The following is a 19,227-nucleotide window of genomic DNA, read 5'->3' as shown; positions in this document are numbered from 1 at the left end:
AGATCACCGCTGCCACACGCCTCGGCATTGATTCAAAGAGACTTTGGATGTGTTCTTGGGGTACGGTAGACCAAGCAGCTTCCACACGTTGCCAAAATTGATCTGGTGTGGCATCTTGGGATGTAATCTGGGTCAATCGTTCAGCAACCATGGACCACATGTTTTCTATCGGCGAAAGATCCGGAGAGCGAGCCGGCCAGAGAAGCAATTCAATCTGGCAATTGACGAAGAACTCTTGGATAATGCGTGCCACGTGTGGTCGCGCATTATCCTGTTGATATATGGCTGTGGGCAAGCCGTGAAGGTACGGAAGGACAACTGGCTCAAACACCTCGGAGATGTAGCGCTGGCTGTTTAAATTACCGGCAATGCGTATTAGAGGAGTGCGAGAGTGATATACAGTACCGCCCCATACCATAATACTCGGTGCATAACCAGTGTGGCGGTGCATATCGCAGCTGTTCAGCATCTTCTCTCCACGGTGTCTCCAGACTGGAATCCGACCATCGTAGTGTTGCAGACAGAAGCGTGACTCGTCAGTAAAGACAATTTCATTCCATTCTGCCGTCCACATCCTTCTTTCATCGTGCCATTGGCGCCGGAGACGTCTGTGGTTCTGCGTCAAGGGTAGACGAAGCAATGGACGTCCTGCGGACAGACCATTCTGCTGTAAACGGCGTCGAATGGTACGCGCAGACACTGGATGATGCGTTACAGACTGAATGGGCTGTACTATGGTTCGTGATGTGACTTAGAGATCCGTCACTGCCATGCGCACAATGTGCCTGTCATCACGTGAAGTGGTGCACTGAGGCGGATGCGATCGAACACGTCGGTCCGTCGTATCCTCCTGCATCCAGCGGTCATATATACGCATTACAGTTGTTCGGTTTCGTCCAATACGACTACCGATTTCCCTGAAAGATAATCCACACTCTCGGTAGGCCGCTCTATCCTTCCTCTGCCGAACTCGGATATTTGATCAAACGATTACTACGAGGCATAACTGACAGTTTTTTTTTTTTTTTTATTTTTATTTTTATTTTTATTTTTGAAAAAAACCACAAGAAAAACATAATTTCCGAGCTTGAAATCGTCGAAAATTCCAAGCCTTAAATAGCGCTTTTAAATGGCGCCACAGGCGTGCCTGATGTGCATCTGTGCTGAAATTCTATTCATTTCCATATTTCACCTCCGCTAATGCATGTTGCAAATTTCATGTTAATTGCATGGTTCCTTCAGGGTGTTGCATTTACGGTGGCCTGCAGTGTATATATTATTAAAGGTTTATAGAAGATATTTTACGTCTAAAATTCATTATTCTTATTTTTAATTGTTTATTTATATATTATTTTACTTTTTTCCCCTGAATCTGAGCTTTTCCGAATTCTGCGCCGTAGCCACTCATGTCATTTTTTCTGCTGGTTTAACCAATACTGTGTTTAGTTCTTTATGTCTGACTTCCACTCAATTGTATTTGCTAAAAATGGAGACAGTTGCGTTCGATCTATGCTGCAAATGGACTAAATTAAAATGTAACTTCATCTAAAAGAATTAAATTTAAGACCAATGATAATTTGCCATCCTTTCACTTTCATTTCGTTAAATTACTTTGGAGAAAGCTATCATGTCAAGGCCATTTAGATTTAGTTGGGTCAGTGCTCAAGATGTGAAATTCGGAGTTAAGGAATTGAGTGCAATGTGATATTAAAGATTACGTTAACAATAAAAACAATAACTGTTAAGTTTGGTTTAGGAGTAACATATTTTAGAAGGCTTGTAATGAAAATTGGAGAGCGCTTAGTTGGAGCTAAGTTTAATACTATTATAAGGTATTGTTTCTCTCCTTTCTGCATGCCTCTATGGTGTAACGGTAGCACAGTCAGCGCGTATTCTAGAGAGGGCCAGGTTCGAGTCCCGGGGAGAGCATTGATTACTTTTCAGGTCTCTTCCTTCTAAGTAACTAATGTCTGTGCAGTGGCGCCCGAACTAAATGGTGGAGGATGATGATTCTTCACCACCAGGGTTTGGCAATCGGGTCTCCCAATTCCCAGTCGCTCTTTAATATAGGGAATATATAAGGTATTCTCTTCCTCTTTCCAGCATGCCTTCATGGTGTAATGGTAGCACACTCGGCGCGTATTCGAGAGGTCCAAGTTCGAGTACCAGCGAGGTTGGACAATTTTCATATTTCCTGCTGAAAATAACCTAATGATTCTACACAGTCCAAGACCAGGATATGACTAAATCATTTCTACAGCTGAAGTTTCTGTGTAGTTCTCCTGCAGGTAAAGTCCAACTGAGTCGTCAAGGCTCAAACATATTAATTAATAGTTTATTTACCAATATCAACCAAAAGGGATATATTTTCAATGCTTCATAAAGGACGAACTATAATTTTGATTTATTATATCTGAAGATAAATTTTTTCATTATTAATTGCATGATTAATAGATTCAAAAATAAAAAAATACCGCATAACCTACTGAGTGAAAAAACTACAACTTTAATCTACGCTTATTATGCTTTTTATATGCACTTACGCTGCCGTAATTTGTGTTATTCTCTTTATTTGCATTGTTTCTTCAGTTGAGGTATCTGAAGGCACAGTGAATCTTTCGTATAGTGCAATAGCGCATGGGTAGCTGTCACATTCAACACCCAATTTTCTCTGTAAAATCCAAGAAAAATATATTAGGAGGATATTATTAAAAAAATATACGTTACTTATAAAAACAGAGCTTAAAGACTAAGAAAATACACTGCCAAAGAGAGCACACGTCCTTTCTTCTTGTACACCGAAACAAATTGTCCGTAGCCGTGATTAAATATTGTTGCTTGCGTACGGGTTGGTTACGAAATGAATGCACAAGTCCGAAGAAAAATGGACAAAAATTTATTATTATCACAACAAATATGCTTAAATTTCCTAAAATATTTGTGCAGTATTACAAATCTCACAGTAGTTATCTTTTAACTACTCAAACGTTCAATAGAACTTAATTCAAAACAACTAAAGAAAGCTAATCCGCGAATTCGCTACAGTCAACAAGAGCAGTTTTCTAAACAAACGACGTAACTACCACGAACTGAAATTGAAATCGAAATCGAGTGAATGGTTAGGCGGCATTTAGTAGCCTCTGCTACTTTAACCGTCTCTGTTGGAGATATGCCCTAAGGCGTTGGGAAGAATAAAAAATTAAGGTGATTTACACCGCACCGACAAAGGTGAAGCAGGAACATGTGCTAATTAATGCACGTGAGTTGGTTAAGTAGACTTTGGAGAAGGGGGGTTCAAGCAACTGTCACAAGCGTCTAGCCCCTCAGATACTAGTTTCCTCCCGATTCCTCCCTGATCATTTGCGCAGATTCACGCGCAGCTTGTTTACTCCAAGGAGCTCGGCGTGGTCAAAGCCGATTTTTTTTAAAATGCCGTGCGTTTAAAACGTTACGAACTGGGTGCGCATTACTGAGTGTAAATTAATTTCTTTGGTTAGTTTTTCTGAAATAGTTTTCTTTTTAATTGGTATACATATTTATTTGTTCAGATGTTTTATTATAATATCATAAAGGAAGAATTCATGATTTATTCACCTACAGCCCAAAGCTATTAGAGATACAGATATCAAAACTTAGGAGCTTATTCCTTTTGTACCGAAGATGTCATTTAAGAAGCGATTTTTTAAGATTCGGTGGGTAAAACGTGTTTTTATGCTTTTTCATATAAGGAAGAAACAGATGTACATAAGGTTATTGCTTTAAAATGTATGGAATATGAATACCTAAAAACCAATTTCAAACGTTTTCAAAATTCGGCCCCGAAGGGGGGGAAACGTGTTCTTCACATATTCCTTCACACATCAGATATCCATAAGACAAACTTATGAATTATTGCTGTAAAATGTAAGGAATACGAATAAATGCTGAGATCAACATGTGTGGGGAGGGGGACTGATTGGCATAAAATACAAGTTTATATAATGTACAAGTAAGCCTTATTAAAGGTACACACCAGGTATATAAAGCTAGTTAGTATAAAAAAAAAACTTAAGGTTTCTATTATTTAATGTTATTAATAATTAAAACCCCAAAATAAAAATGTAGCAGCATGTGGCAATTCAAAAAACTGTGATGAGATTGTTACAATGTTCAGTTAATTTTAAACAATTCTACACATAATAAAATGGCCAGTGCACAACATGTGAATGAACATGGGGTTGAATAATTAGAAAATAAAAAACTTGACAAATATGAAATAGTAGAAAATATTGCTTACTGTTCAAATTTGGGATTGACTCAGTTTCTCCAAAATATATTTATCTACATTAAAACGTTTGGTAATAATCTATTGACTGAATAGTATAAAAGTCAATGAATGATTGATTATATGGACAATATTTGGTATTGTTGAACTTGGGGGGGGGGGAAGGAAGACAGTAATGCAAGGAGGATGAACAAAAATAGACTTACTCATTAATCACAGAATACATCAGCCTATCACGAGGACCTGAGATAAAGGTTCAAAACCCTGTTCTGACCTTCTACATCTGTTCCTGATCATTTTAAAGATCAGAGTTGGAATTATCTTATTATTAAAGAGAAGTTCTGAAGAATGAGAGAGAGAGAGAGAGAGTATTATATAAATAAGAAAAAAATATCATCTGACACATATAAAACACATACAGGCATTCATTATTTGATGTTCAGATTTTAAGCGTGAAGGTGCATTTGCCCCTCGCTCCCTATTTTAACTTCTCTAATTTTTCTTGTCCTTTATGCTTGATCAGATAGCCTGGCTCAGTAAAAGTAGGCGGCCAGTGCAACATTGATTAAAAATACAGTTATAACCACGTGCAGTGCTGATAAGGGCCACGTGTTTCTGAGACTCCTTCTCCTTTATTTTCTTCTTTCTAGGTATTTCTTTCTCCTGATGATGAGGGACCTTTAGCTGCCCTCGAAATCAATTGTTTCACTATACTTACGCTAAATACAAGGTTGTTTTTACGATTTTGATTCACTTACAGGCAGCTGAAAGATGATATTTTAGATCATAAAAATGGACAAAAGGAATTATGAATAGGTACTAATGACTATTGTTAAAATACAGTGTCTCCCAAAAGTGTTAGTACACTTATGATTTTCATTGAAATAGGACTCTATCCATTAATCAAAAGTAAACTTTCTGAATGAGACTTACAATGTTCAAGATTTATAATCTATTTGTAACAAAATTACATGAAATATTTTTTAAATATAGCAAAAATTCATTTTTAACAAATTAATAATCAAAAAATGACAAACATTTTATCTCACAAAAGTCTTCGTACACTTCAAAAAAAAATCTTGACATATTAGTAAATGTTTTCATTTTTCGTTAAATTAATATTAGTAGGATATTCTTTAGCATCCACAACAGCTTTCAAACATCTGGGAATAGATTTTACTAGTTTTTTTTTTTCGGGGGGGGGGGGGTAATTTCTGTATCAATGTTCACCCATTCTTTCCATCATGGCTGTTTTGAGTTCGCTTTTCATTTTGATGTTGTGATTTCGTATTCTAACCTCCAGCTCTTTCCAAATGTGTTCTATGGGGTTTAAATCTGTCAACTGAGGTGGTGTTTTCAAAACCTGTGGACAATTATAGAGACACTACTGGCAAACGTTGAGAGCCGTATACTTAGGATCGTTATCATGATTAAAAATAAAGTTGTTTCCAATACCCAAATTTTGGGCTGATAATTTTAAATTGTCTCTTAAATATTTAAATAAAAAGAATGATTCATTATGCCATCAATAAATACCAAATTACCTAGTCCTGATGCTGTCATGCCCCCCCCCCCACAAGAACACCTCCACCGCCATGCTTAACTGTTCCAACTAAGTTCTTAGAATGAAGTTCCTCATTTTTTCTTCTCCATACAGTTATTCGACCATCGGAACCAAAAATGTTAAATTTGCTTTCGTCAGCAAATAGGACATTATTCCAATACGTTTCGGGTGTATTTATCATTGATTTTTGCGAATGCTTTCTGTTTGCCTAAGCTTTCTGTTTTTCTCACTAACAAAATTATTTTTACGGGTAGAACGCCCATGTAATCCAGTTTCTCTGAGAACTCGTTGAACAGTTTCAGGTGAAATCAAAGTAGAAAACTTTGCATTAAATTCTGCAGAAACTTTTACAGAACTCAAACGCGGGTTTTTTACAAATTTTCTAAGAAAAAATCCCTCATCACGTTTAGTTAACTTTCTCGGTCGACTTTTTCTTACCTTGTTTTCAATCCAATTTTCTTCTTTAAAGCGTTTTATCACATACTGCACTGTAGAATAGGGTAAAATAACTAATTTATTGATATTGCAAATTTATTTAATATTATGATATTGATATTGCAAATTTATTTATGATCAATTTTCGAATGCTGTAATTTCTTTATGACTGCGACCCATTTTTCAATAATAAATAGAATATTATGAAGTAAACAGTAAACAATTAAAGCAAACGATTTTTTAAATGCCACCAGAATGTAAAAATTAAAAAAAAGCAATTGATTATTCTAATTTTGATTTTATCCAAAAATATTTCAGTGTACGAAGACTTTTGTGAGATTGTTTATCATTTTTTTATTATTAATTTCTTAAAAATAAAGTTTCGCTATATTTAAAAAATATTTCATGTAATTTTGTTACGAATATATTATAGATCTTATTATTAAAATCTCATTCAGAAAGTTTACTTAAAATTAATGGATAGAACCCTATTTCAATGAAAATCATAAGTATACGAAAACTTTTGGGAGCCACTGTATATATTTTTCACTAGATGTGTTAAGTTTCTTCAGTGAAATTATGTGTAAAATTTTTGTGATCCAAAATAATTTTTAGAACTGTATTTTTGTCTTCATTCTGTGAAGTTACTGTAGAAGATTTTGTCAGTTAATTTTTCGTTTTGTATTTGAGAATCTTTTCGGTATTATATTTTTATTAGGTGGAATATCTTTATTAGCAGTTTGGGAAATGCATTTCTTGCGCATTTAACATATCAGCAGCTTCTAGTTGTAGTGGTGCTGATTTCAGAATCTTGTTTAACACATCACATTGTTTGTCAGATTTTAATGAATCTACTAATTCTAAACATGTTTGTTATAGTTCATTCGGCTAATCTTTGGAATATGGTAACAGGTAGTTTGGCGACATTTTGGTAAGGCGATAAAAGTTACTAGCTAAGACTTTAGCAGTGTACATGGATAAAGTCAAGAGTGTGCGCAATGCCATTTTTGTGCAATTCTGGGATTTTTTTAAAGTGAAAATAGGTCGACGTGTACATGGATGATACCGTGTATGTGCAGTTCTTAAAAACGCGGCAAGCAGTGGGCGATTCTGCACTTTCTCTCAATTTCGCACCTAATCTTCGTCATGATTAAACATTTTTGTTCCACAAAAGTTCTAGTATAAGCGTAATTCGGCTAGCAGATTGTTGGAAAAAATGTTGAGTATAAAAAAGCTTTTACTTCGTGAAAACAAAATGGCGTCCAAAACAAAACTAGCAGGTTGCTGTAGCAGAGTTGGTCGCCAAATTTTCGCCAAGTTACCATAATCCAAAGATTAACCGTTCATTTTTTCTGTGTTCCACATCAAACTGTTTGTCAGATTTTAATGAATCTACTAATTCTAAATATGTTAGTTCATTCTTTCTGTGTTCCAGTGAGAGGGTCTGCAATTTTTTTTTTTTTTTTTTTTTGGTTACTTAATTCAAAATTCATTTTCATCATCTATACTAAGTGGATAATTTATTATGCATTGTAGTTGTAGTATAAGTAGTAATATTTCTAGTGTGCTGATGTAAGTAATGTATTTAATAAGTAGCAGTATTTCTAGTGTGCTTGCACATACTCCACCTAACATATAAGGTATTTCTCCCACCTTCTTGGTGTGGTGGTGTGCACACTGGGCGCATATTCCAAAAGTCTGCGGTTCAATTCCTAGCAAAGCCATTGCTAATTTTTCAATCTCTCTTGCTTCCAATGTAAAATTCTAATGTCTGTACAGTGGCGCTCGAAAGGGTGTTAGATGATTGTCCTTTACACCCAAGATTTGGTGATTAGGTCCCATAAAAACTCCAGTCGTCCTTTAAAAGGGGGAGATAAAATATTTCTCCCACCTTCTTGGCATGCCTTCATGGTGTGATGTGTATCCAGAGGTCCGCCGTTTGATTCCTGGCGAAAGGGTTGAATATTTTTCATCTTGCTTGCTTCCACAAAAATACCTAATATATCTACAAACTGATGAATTAATCTACAACAGCTGCATACATATCAACGAATGCATATATTACACTCGGTGCACTGTATGTGACATGTACAAGTTTTGTTACTTTCATGTATAGTGTATATTTCTGTATTATGTGTTTATGAAACAGACCACCCATTCTCATTCTGTATTACTTATAAACATAGTGTTTCATTTGTTTTCTGTCTGATTCTTAAATCCCAAATCTTACTTGTTAATTTACCTTTATTTGCTGTAATTAAGCGATTAATCATTTTTAATCTCTTACAAATTTCATAATACCATATATAATGTTATCCAATCTCTTAAATTTTTTTGAAAATATATTTTAATGTTCGGTGCATTCGTTCGATGTGCATGTTTGTGTTAACACCACTGTGAAGTCTATAACAGTATGCCCAGCTAGATGTATTTTGTAAATAATATGTTTCAAAGTAGTTTGCAAATGCAATAGTGTCAGGATCTTAAGTAATTTTATTGCTGCTTCTGTCAGTATATGAAAAGTATGAATGTCTTGTTCTTCTAAGAGAGATCTAATAATTTTATATGTTTTTGCCTGTTTTTCAACACCATTGATTTTTTTAAAAATTGTTTCTCCAGGCTCTATCAATATGCCATGCACAAAAAGGACGTTTCTGTAGTAAACCCATTTCAGACTCCCAAGCATTAAAAAAGATTCAGCCATATCAGACATAAATATTTGTGGTTGTATCTGCCCAACGTTTTCTTTAATACATGAAAACAAAATGATAGCACTGGCTGATCACATCGATTAGAAATTAAAAATGCACACAGGAATCTTTGGTGTAAATCATCTATTGTAAGTAAAGTTATGAAATCTGTATGCATTCACCCCATGTGTACCATCAATACATATACAAGTCAGAACAAAATTTTTTCAGTATCCCTCTTTGTGCTTCTGTCATCATTATCAAAACAAAATCATTTCCTTTTAGAAATGAATATTGTGTACAATATTCACTCATGCTTTCTTGATCCCTGGGTTTTATAAAATGAAATACATGGATGTTCAGGATTTTGCATTTGAGGTACCCACGTATCTACACAAACCTAATCATTATCATGTTTAACAGAATTAGAAGACAAATTGAAAGATTTTTACTGTTATGTAAATCTTGTTTTGCAAGTAAATGAACCCTCTCAAGCCCAGCATCTCATAGAGAATTTCTAATTTCATCTAAAATATTATCCAGAGAAATTTTTGCTGCTATCTTTGATGCAATATTTTTTATTTCATCTGTTGTTAAAAATAAGTGACCTAAATCATTCCAATGGCCAATATGTATTTTCTGATATGACACTACACATTTGCCATCTGTAGGTTCTGTTACTTTTAATGCAGCTGGGCAATATGCATTTATTTTATTGCTATTAAGGATTTTTAAGTGACGCAAACCTTTACTTTCTGATATAAAATTTCTTAAACAGTGGCATTACACCATGTATATTAAATATGCCTACTCCATAAGAAATTTTGTCTTCATATTATTTTCAATTTCTGCCTTCCATGCCAAAAAGTCATTAAATGAATTAAATTCTAGCTCAGTATGATTCAAATCAACATCAGGAACATTATTGAAATGAAATATTATTTCTCGCTTTTCAAAATTAGCATAACATACAGGACACACATAATTACCTGTTAGAAGTATGAATTTTATTTTGATGATATTTACAATTTTTTATGTCATTAAATTTCAGATGGCAGTCCTCACATTTGTAGCTTGGTGATCGACCACTTTTTAAAGAATCATTAATGTAGTATTATTAGAGTGTAATGTGTTGGTATGACGTTTCAAACTGCATTTATTTTGGTACGTTTTTAAGCAATCAGAGCATACAAAATTACTCTCAGCCACACTAAAATTATTTGCACAATCAACCATACTATTAGAACTCTTAGTTTTCAGAGACTCAATTAATGTAGTATTATTGTAATGAAATTTATATGCATCGCATTTCAAATTGTATCTATAGTTGAAAGTTTTAAACAATCACGGCAAACAAAATCACTCTGAGCTATACTAAAATCATTTGCACAACGAACCATATCACTCACAACACAACCAGAATTATCATACTGAATTATCGCTCACGATTACTCCTTCCTAATTTTGATTCGATTTAGAATCAAAAATACTTTCTGAGGAAACAGAAGTACTTGGCCCTGAAAAGGGCAGTTTTTCTTGATTTTGTGCAGAAAATATAATAATCGAAGCAAAATAAAAAAGAGAACTGTATCTGCAATCACACGCTAGAATACATAATCTTTGCTACCACAGCAGGGCAAAGAGCAAAGTAAATAATAGTAAATACGAGGCGCCTTCAGGGAAATGACGATATGCGCAATAATCTGCGCAGATGTTCAGGGAGGAACCAGGAGGAAACTAGCGTCTGAGGGGCTAGACGCTTGTGCATCTGTCCGCCGTACAAGCTGTGATGTATCTTCACAGTTGAAGAAAGATGATACGTCGAGGCCAGTCACGTGGGTGGTCACCCACCCAACTACTGACTCCGAGCTCTGCTGACCACGAACTGAGAGGTTTTTCTCCTTTTATAAGATTTTAAAATCGCCACTTCGGTGGGCCACTTCCTTCAGGAGATATGCGACTTAAAAATTCCGTCATATCTCTTCTGCCCGGGCAAATGAAGGAACACCATATGCAGTTGCAGACCTTCAGTGCTCCGTGTAATAAGTCTGGATAAGTGCTTAAATCGACAGTAGGTAGTGTCAATGCAAATGGTTCTGCATCATTGGTTTCTAGAGTTTCGATTATGTTAATTATTCAGGTGCTATGATTTAAATCTTTACTATCACTTCCAAGTTTCATTTTGTCACTAGAATTCAAGTTAATTAAAGAATATTATGTCAAGGTTTTTGGATTGTAAGGCAAAGCGTGTTTCTGCCTCCCGAGCCAAACCAAATCTTTCTGCTCTAGTTTTCGCTAGTTTTTATAAGATTCTGATTCCTCAGCTTTGTGCAGCCGACATTGAACTGTTACGTTGGCGACAAGTTCTGAACCCACTTAAAGTGGTACTATATTGCAAATGGTGTATTAATGCTACCACCTCAGCAGAAGACGCCAAATTTTCAGAATGTACCGAACTCTGGCAACCACGTGCATTGCCATTCTTCTGGTAATCATGCTCATAACAACCCCTCAGTCAAGCAACGCCGCCATTTTCTTATGCGTTCCTTTTTGTTTTTTGAAGTTCCAACCGTGTTTATAAACAAATCGTGGTATTAGTTTTAAAATATGAGGTTGTGGAATTTGCCAGCAATGAAAAAGGCTGGAGGCCCGATGGCGCAGTGGCTAGCGCATCGCGCAGCAGCACCACAGGTCCGGGGCTCGATTCTCGGGCTGGGTTCGACTCAGCCTTTCATCCGTTGGTTTCCATCCCTTGGGTCGATAAAATGAGTACCAAGTTCGCTTGGGGACTAAACACTGCGGGTCCTGCGACAAGCTGCCTACTTGTTCAGGGCATATGCTTCACACCTCGGGGCCCACGGTCAAGAAAGCAGATTTCCGGGCAATGCAGGCCTTGGCCCATTAGGGATGTTTCGCCACTGAGTAGTAGTAGTAGAAAAAAGCTGAGGTGACATTTCTGCAAGAATTTTTTTTTTGGGGGGGAGGGGATGAAAATTTTCTAAAGGAAACAACTAGAAGAGAAAATGCGTTTCCTCGATAACCGTTACTTGGGAGGATTTTTTGCACGAATCCAAATCTCCGCAATTCTCTGATGTTTTCTGAAGCTAAAACAGATCGCTGTGTGCTTCGAAAGAAGAATAACACAAAATGATAACAGCAAGATTTAAAGATGACTGCAAGTGTTTCATATTTCTAATGCACCCCTTAACCCTTACTTAATAATTCAAAGCTTTATTTTAAATTGCTAATGTAGGTTTTTGTTTGTGATTATATTTACTGATTTAAGATAAATATTGATAGTTTTGGAGTCTTTCTTAATAAATGCACTGACCAAATTGTACCCAATAAGCAACTTTTAAATTTTTAACCTGTGAAACATCACCGAATTGCGCAAGAGAGTTGCGTTAATATGTAAGTATGTTTAAAATCAATTGCATTTTCTTTGACTACTAGGCTTAGTATAAATTTGAATTTGACTGTTACTGAATTGCATCGCCACGAGTTGTGGCTGCTTTTGTGAGCACGAGAAGTGCCTTTATGTTCAAAGTTCTGATATAATAAAAAGGTTAACTTTTAACCTTCTCCGGTCTTTAACGTTGCCTTCAGACTCGGCAATAATTCGCTCCAGGTCTGTTAGCATTTTTTTACTAGTTTGTTCTTCCAAAAGAGAGAAACGCTATAGTTTATGAAATATCTAGCTTGACCACATATATTTAGCATTATTCGAATATTGTTCAATGTTAATTATTACATTGAATGTGGACCGAATGGGGTTAATTTTGAGAAATTTTATGCAGAAAATGTCCCCGTCTTGTTTCGAATGTCAAGTTTGCGATGTTTTATGAAGACTGGAATAAACCTTGAGATCTGTTTTAAACACTAATTTCTATTTATATAGCTATAACAAAAATCTGATGTGTACATCACATGACTTCCTTATACGGAAAATTAAATTATACGTATTTTTCTTGCAATTCATTTCAACTTATTGGATTGAATTAAATCTACTTCGCCGACAGCGCATAAACGACAATAAAATAAATGCATTCTTTAAAATACACTCTCTTTGTTTACCATAGCGACACTCTGGCGCTAGGTTCACTTAACAGTATTATATTTCGTTCATATTATAACTCATAATGCAGAAAATTTATGTCATTTAAAGAAGAGAATTATCTAATTGTTGCCACATGTTCTATTCAAATACTATAATAAAGCTAGAACGATGTATAAAAGAAATTAAGCAAACAAAACAAAACAAAACAAAATAAAAAAATTTCACAGACGATTGAGTATTTATCATTCAATTAATTCAGTTCTCACTTCGCGACAAGGCAAAAATACATAAAAACTCAAAATATATGTATTAAAAATTACGAAGTAAATCTTAAACACATATTTCGTCGAAAGAATTCAAAACAGAAGAGTAATGCAGTTCAGTAATAACACAAAGTTAATACCTATTACACTTACTCGGAAAAAGAGTTTCTTGGGTGGAGGCTCCGAAACCACAAGTAAGCAAGAGAGGGCGGCCAGAGTCATTACCAAAACAACATTCATCATGGAAGAAATAACTGGACGGATTTTTAAGTGGAAGTATTGTGAGTATGGCGTATTCTGAAAAAAAAAAAAAAATGTTCAACATTAAAAAAATGCGATATTTTCTACTGAATATATTTGCATATTACTAAATCTCTCATGCAAAGTTAAAAATTAGCGGATTATTTAAATTAATTTGTAAGGATCTTAAGTTTTACTAACGTTTATTTTATTTTAAATCTTTAAATCTTTACTATCACTTCTTATTTTCTACTTCCGGCCAGAATTATAAGCGTTAACTTATTTATGCAAAATTTGTCTGGCGAACGCCAAGTACTTAAGTTGTGGCTTTTTGCCAAGCGAGAGAGAGGAAGCAGTTAGTCGAAGCAGGCCGCTTACCTTAGAAGTTTTACTCAGTTGCTGGTTGCCTTCCAGGCCAGAGGTTTAATCCTCTTGATAACTTTAAACGTATTGTAGTGTTCACAGTTCTCTGTACTACATACGGCTTCCTGTTAATATAAGGCCAATCTTCCACGTTTATTACTTTAAAGTTAAATTAGAGTTTAGTTTTATTTTTATATTTTTACGTTTAGACCACAAGTAGTGGGTCTTTGTATTCCGAAGTACGGAAGTTATTGTAAATAGAGAAAAATAAAGGGTTTTGTATACCCTTCTTGTGTATCCTGTCTACTTCCCACAGTTATTGAACATAGCTTTAGTAAGCTCTCTGTTCCGAGTCAGGTCCTTGCATGTTCCCGAAGAAAGTAAGACGGAACATTGAACCTGATAAATTCACTAAAAATTGGTATTTATTTGTATTCATTAAAAATTTGTGTTTGTATTTATTATCAAATTTAAAGTAAATGTTATCTAACACGTCAGATGGCTGTGCTTTCGACAAAGTTTTCTTTATCTATATATACAAAGAAGAATGTTTGTGTGTTTGTTCGCGATTAACTCAGTCACTACTATAGCTATCGTCATCAAACTTTTGACCATTCTTTTCTGAGTCCTGGAAAAGGTCGACGTTCAAGTTTTTCCAAAAGCAAATAGCTAAAATCCAGAGATATTGAATAAAAACTCTGAAAATGCTAATTTTCACACTCATTTTCCCGAGTAGCAATAGTTTCACATGCTGGAGATAAAAATCTACTTTATTTCGAAAAGTATTGCCACTACTCGCTTTCAAATCGACGAGTTTGTTAATAAAAAAATTCTAAGTTTTACAATTAAATGCAAAAAAAAAATTTTTTTTTTAAATCTGAAAGGTTTCAGATTTTAAATAACATCCAAAGGGGAGGGTTTTCTTTTAACGTTTTGTTTGTTACCTTATAAACCTTGTATTTATTAAATATCATGTTCTTCGCACTTAAGCCGTAAAATTCAGTTAAACAGAAATATCGCAAAATAATTTTAAAAGGAGCGTGTCTATAGAATTTCTGATTAACAGTCACGCTCGTTGGATGTAAAAAGGTTTTTTTTTTTACCCCGTAGAGTATTGCCATTGCTCGCTTTTAAATCGTTGAGGTTGTTAATAAAAATTAGTTAAAGTTTTATAACATATGAAATAGATAATAAAACAAATTCCAAATTTGGGCTTTCATATGCCCTTATTCAGGTGAAAACGTACGTTATTCAAAATTGGATCGTTGTTTTATCACAATGCGAGAAATATACACACATTTATGCAGATTCTTCATTATTTAATTTCTTTAAATACAATACAGGGCGATAATATTTGGTGGTAACAATTTGGAAAGTGAAACGGGCATTTATAGTGAGCCAACGCAAAATGCCGAAACGAAAATAATGGTCCTTCAGGACAAATTGCCCCTTTGGACTAATAAAATAACCACAAAAAAAAGAAAATCTGAAACTTATATTATTTATTTATACTTATATTACTTACATTATATTATTTCAGATTTTAAATTATGTCTAAAGGGGTGTTTTTTAACATTTTGTCTGTTACCTTTATTTATTAAGTATCATGTTCTTTGCACTTAAAACATAAAATTGAGTTCAAGAGCAATACCGCAGAATAATTTTAATTTGAGCATATCTTTAGAATTTCCGATACACAGTCTCATGCGTTGGAGATAAAAATGTTTTTTTTCTGTACAACGTTGCCGTCGCTTTGAAATCCTTGAGTTTGTTAATAAGAAATTCGTTAAAGTTTTACTAAATGTGAAATCGATAATGAAAAAAAATTCCAAATTTCAAATTTGGTCTTCCACATGTTCATATTCGCAGTAGGATTACGTCATTCAAAATTCGATGGCTCTATGTACCGTTGTTTTACCACAATGCGAGAAACATACATACATTTATACAGATTCTTCATTATGTAATATCTTCAAATATAAAACAGGACTCTAACATTGGGTGGCAACAGTTGGAAAAGTGAAACGGACATTTATACTGAACCAACGCAAAATCGCAAAACAAAAACACTAGTCCTTCAGGAACAAAGCCTCTTTGGACTAATAATTAAGATCTTTCCTTTATCTTCGGGAAAGAGTACTTTGCCAAGTACTCACAAAAGTAATAGAGAATGCAGTTAATTTCTAATTATTTAGTTTCTAGATATTTAAATCTCTCCCTTTTTTTTTTTTTTTTTTTTTTTTTTTTTTTTTTTGAATCAAGAAAAGGTTAAACCAAAAAGTAAAGATTTAGGTAAAAAAAATTTTGAATTACAGCTATTAATTATTTTTTAAGAACAAAATGCACAAAAACTCACTTATGTTGTTACCGTATTTCGAATTCCGAATCTTCCCGGATTTCAATCTATCCAGACGTTCTACCAATTACACCAAGAGACCACGCAGTAGGAAAGGCGAAATCCCTTATTTCTCCCTCACCTTAAGGACAAATGGGGGAAGAGATTGAAGGCAACAAAACATGCTACCAACTACACCACGGAGGGGGTTTCTTATAATTATTTATAAGAAACCCCCTCCGTGGTATTAATTTCTAATATTTTAATATTTTAATTAATTTCCGTTTAATTCTAATTTCCGTTTAATTCTAATATTTTAATTAATTTCCGTATTATTAATTTCTTATTTGTTCCTTATAAGTAAAATTAAGCTTATTGTTAATTTTTTTGCGTGATTTTAAATTTTTCCTTCATTTAAACTGAACAAAAGAAATTCATGATTATATATATTTTTAAGAACAATTTAAATTAATTTAGATGAATTTTTGCAAATGTTTAACCTTCAAATGTTAACGGTAAGGCAATCACTATTGTCTACACACAGGTTTACTTTTATTTATTTACTGTCTGAGTCCTTGCCCAGCCGTAATATCTGTTTTTTAATAGACTAAAAAGTATGATTTCACCGCGTCTAGTTTCTTTCTACATTTGTATTGCTTTTGTTTCAATATTGAATAATGATTTCCCTTATAACGTGTGCAACCTGTATTCTCCGAAAACTGAAAGAGAGAAGACAGTACGGGATTTAAAATTTTCAAACACTTTGTTGCTTATTTTTTACCCTTCCTGAATTAAGAACGGATATTGCGAGATTTATTTTATGTTTCTCACGCCAAAATTATTTTACTTGTTTCCATAAATAGTTTTCTAACGAAAAATACCTTATATATGCAATATAAAAACATTTCTACGTTTTCTATTACATACAGGCTAGTCTTAATAACAATTACTAATAATTATTTCATTGGAGCAGCTTCTATACATATTACTTCCTAACTAGTTAGTAAATTCGCAAGGTTTTTAGGCTTATTAATCCATTACTTTACTTTTTTTATCTTTATTGTCACTACTACATTCATTTTCTCCAAACAGGTTGTAAATTAGTTAATTTTTACAAAAACGAAAATCTTGAAAGAGTTTTTGGTAGTAACCGTTGACCTTCTCTGAACCAGTTTTGCTAGGTTAACTGTATTGGATTTAGCATTTTGCTAGCCATGTTTTTTCGCATTACTAGGGGGGGGGCTAAGCCAAAATTTCTACATTTTGTTAAATTTAGCAAGATCTGGTAAATATTTCTCATTGCAAGAGCTATGCTGTTTTGTTAAACTGAATTTGTAGTAATAAAGGTTTTTTTTTAAAGTTTTTGAGTTTGCTACTATATTCTGGAAGATTAAGATAATTTGCCCGACTGCTTACATAGAGCCAGAATTAAATTTTGAAGCGCATGAGTTTCATTAATTAATTATGATAAAATACATTCGGAGTCTACGTTTTATTATTTTATTTTTCGAATACGATAGTAAGTGTTGATTTATTGCAGAATTATTAGTTATCATGTTTGTGAATTACAATTTTTGCATATTTTACAAAAACTCATTACAGCATTTCACATAGTGCAAAGAACATCTAGCTTTATAAAATGATATCGTTAGGTTATTTATTAAAATCTAGGCATTTTGAATAAATACTCATAAAATAATTAATTAAAATTAACACATTCTGATGTCAAAATTTAGTTCAACTGAAAACAATTTGCCAGATACTTTCTTGTTCCTTTTCTATTTTAAAAATTTTCATAAGATATATTTACTACAAATTAATATAAACCTTTAGTTTAAAAATTAAATATAAATCTTTCCTTTGCATTAAGAACACAGATGCTTTTTTAAGGCAGCATTTATCTGATGTCTTTTAGACATCAGACATCAAGCAAATTTATCTGCTGTCTTGCAAACAGTAGATAAATGTTTATTTAGAAATTATCAGCTATCAGCTTTAAGTTCCTATATTTATTTTGCTTTTGTTATATTATAATGATATTGGCATATTGTATGCTATTCTTTGTATTTGATTAATTTTATATGCTTTTCAGAATATATATGATCAGGAATAGAGATAGAAGAGATCTCTTTTATACTCAACGTCAAGAATTTCAGTATGACTTATTTCGAACTTATATGTGAAATTGTTTAGATGAACGAATGAAATCCAAATAAAGTTTCAAAGTTTTCGTAGTTGATTATTTCCCTTCGATCTGTATAAAATATAATATTAAAATGAAAAAGCGAAAAATTTAGGAAAGGGTTTGTAAAAAAGACACAAGAATACGTATCATACAGAGATTAACCAAATTCTAAAGCAGGTGAATCATCACATCATCGAATTTAAAGGTCCTTATATTATAAAATTATTGCATACGTTAAGAATTGTCGGAAAAAATCCCATTCAATCTATTTTTATGGAAAATTTATCAACAACAAAATGATTTTTAAATGCAGATCTCAAGTAGTCAAACTTGTCATCTTAAATATAGAATTCAAAAAGATAAATTACAGAAAGAGGAAATGGTATTTATGATAGCTAAATTACTATATCTTTGAACGAGAAAAATATTAAACCTTTACTTACGAGTCGCAGATTATGTTTATATGGATGATTAATTGAATTAATGATGTACACTTTACAGTTAAAAGGATTCTCTCTTCTTTGCCAACTGTGGCGGGTTCCTATAGAAAAATGACACGAAGAATAAGGCCATATGTGACCAATAGCTAAATGCCAGTTCTTCAGCAGCAACAAGCAGTTCATCTGTTAGTCAGCTATTCATCTGTACTTTGTTACGAAACAATGAAACTGATAACAACGTTTTGACGTTTTTCGAAACCCACTGAAAATGTCTATTATGTTCTGAAATAAGCACTTATTTTATATAAAAGGCACAAAGTAGTTTTCTTTCCCTAATCACAGTGTAACATCACAGTGTATTTTAAAATCATGGCCGTAGACGTTCTTTCGT

At 33.6% G+C, this 19,227-nt stretch overlaps 1 protein-coding gene across 1 annotated transcript in view; it reads right to left on the bottom strand.

Moving 5' to 3' along the window:
- Nucleotides 1-18,987, bottom strand: part of LOC118203533 (uncharacterized) — a 28,248-nt gene extending 9,261 nt beyond the window's left edge. The window contains exons 1-3 of the mRNA XM_035375816.2: nucleotides 18,840-18,987; nucleotides 13,427-13,570; nucleotides 2,544-2,671 (exon numbers count right to left, since the gene is read on the bottom strand). Coding sequence (XP_035231707.2) covers nucleotides 2,544-2,671; nucleotides 13,427-13,516 — 218 coding nt within the window. The 5' untranslated portion in view covers nucleotides 13,517-13,570; nucleotides 18,840-18,987. The remainder of the gene's footprint in view (nucleotides 1-2,543; nucleotides 2,672-13,426; nucleotides 13,571-18,839) is intronic.
- Nucleotides 18,988-19,227: the final 240 nt, after the last annotated feature.

Source organism: Stegodyphus dumicola, chromosome 10, assembly GCF_044657685.1.
Source record: "Stegodyphus dumicola isolate Sdum_Otavi_A_Nest chromosome 10, ASM4465768v1".
In the NCBI taxonomy this organism is placed as follows: Eukaryota; Metazoa; Arthropoda; class Arachnida; order Araneae; family Eresidae; genus Stegodyphus; species Stegodyphus dumicola.
Note: the sequence above shows the minus strand (reverse complement) of the source record. Positions and strands in the feature narration are given on the sequence as shown.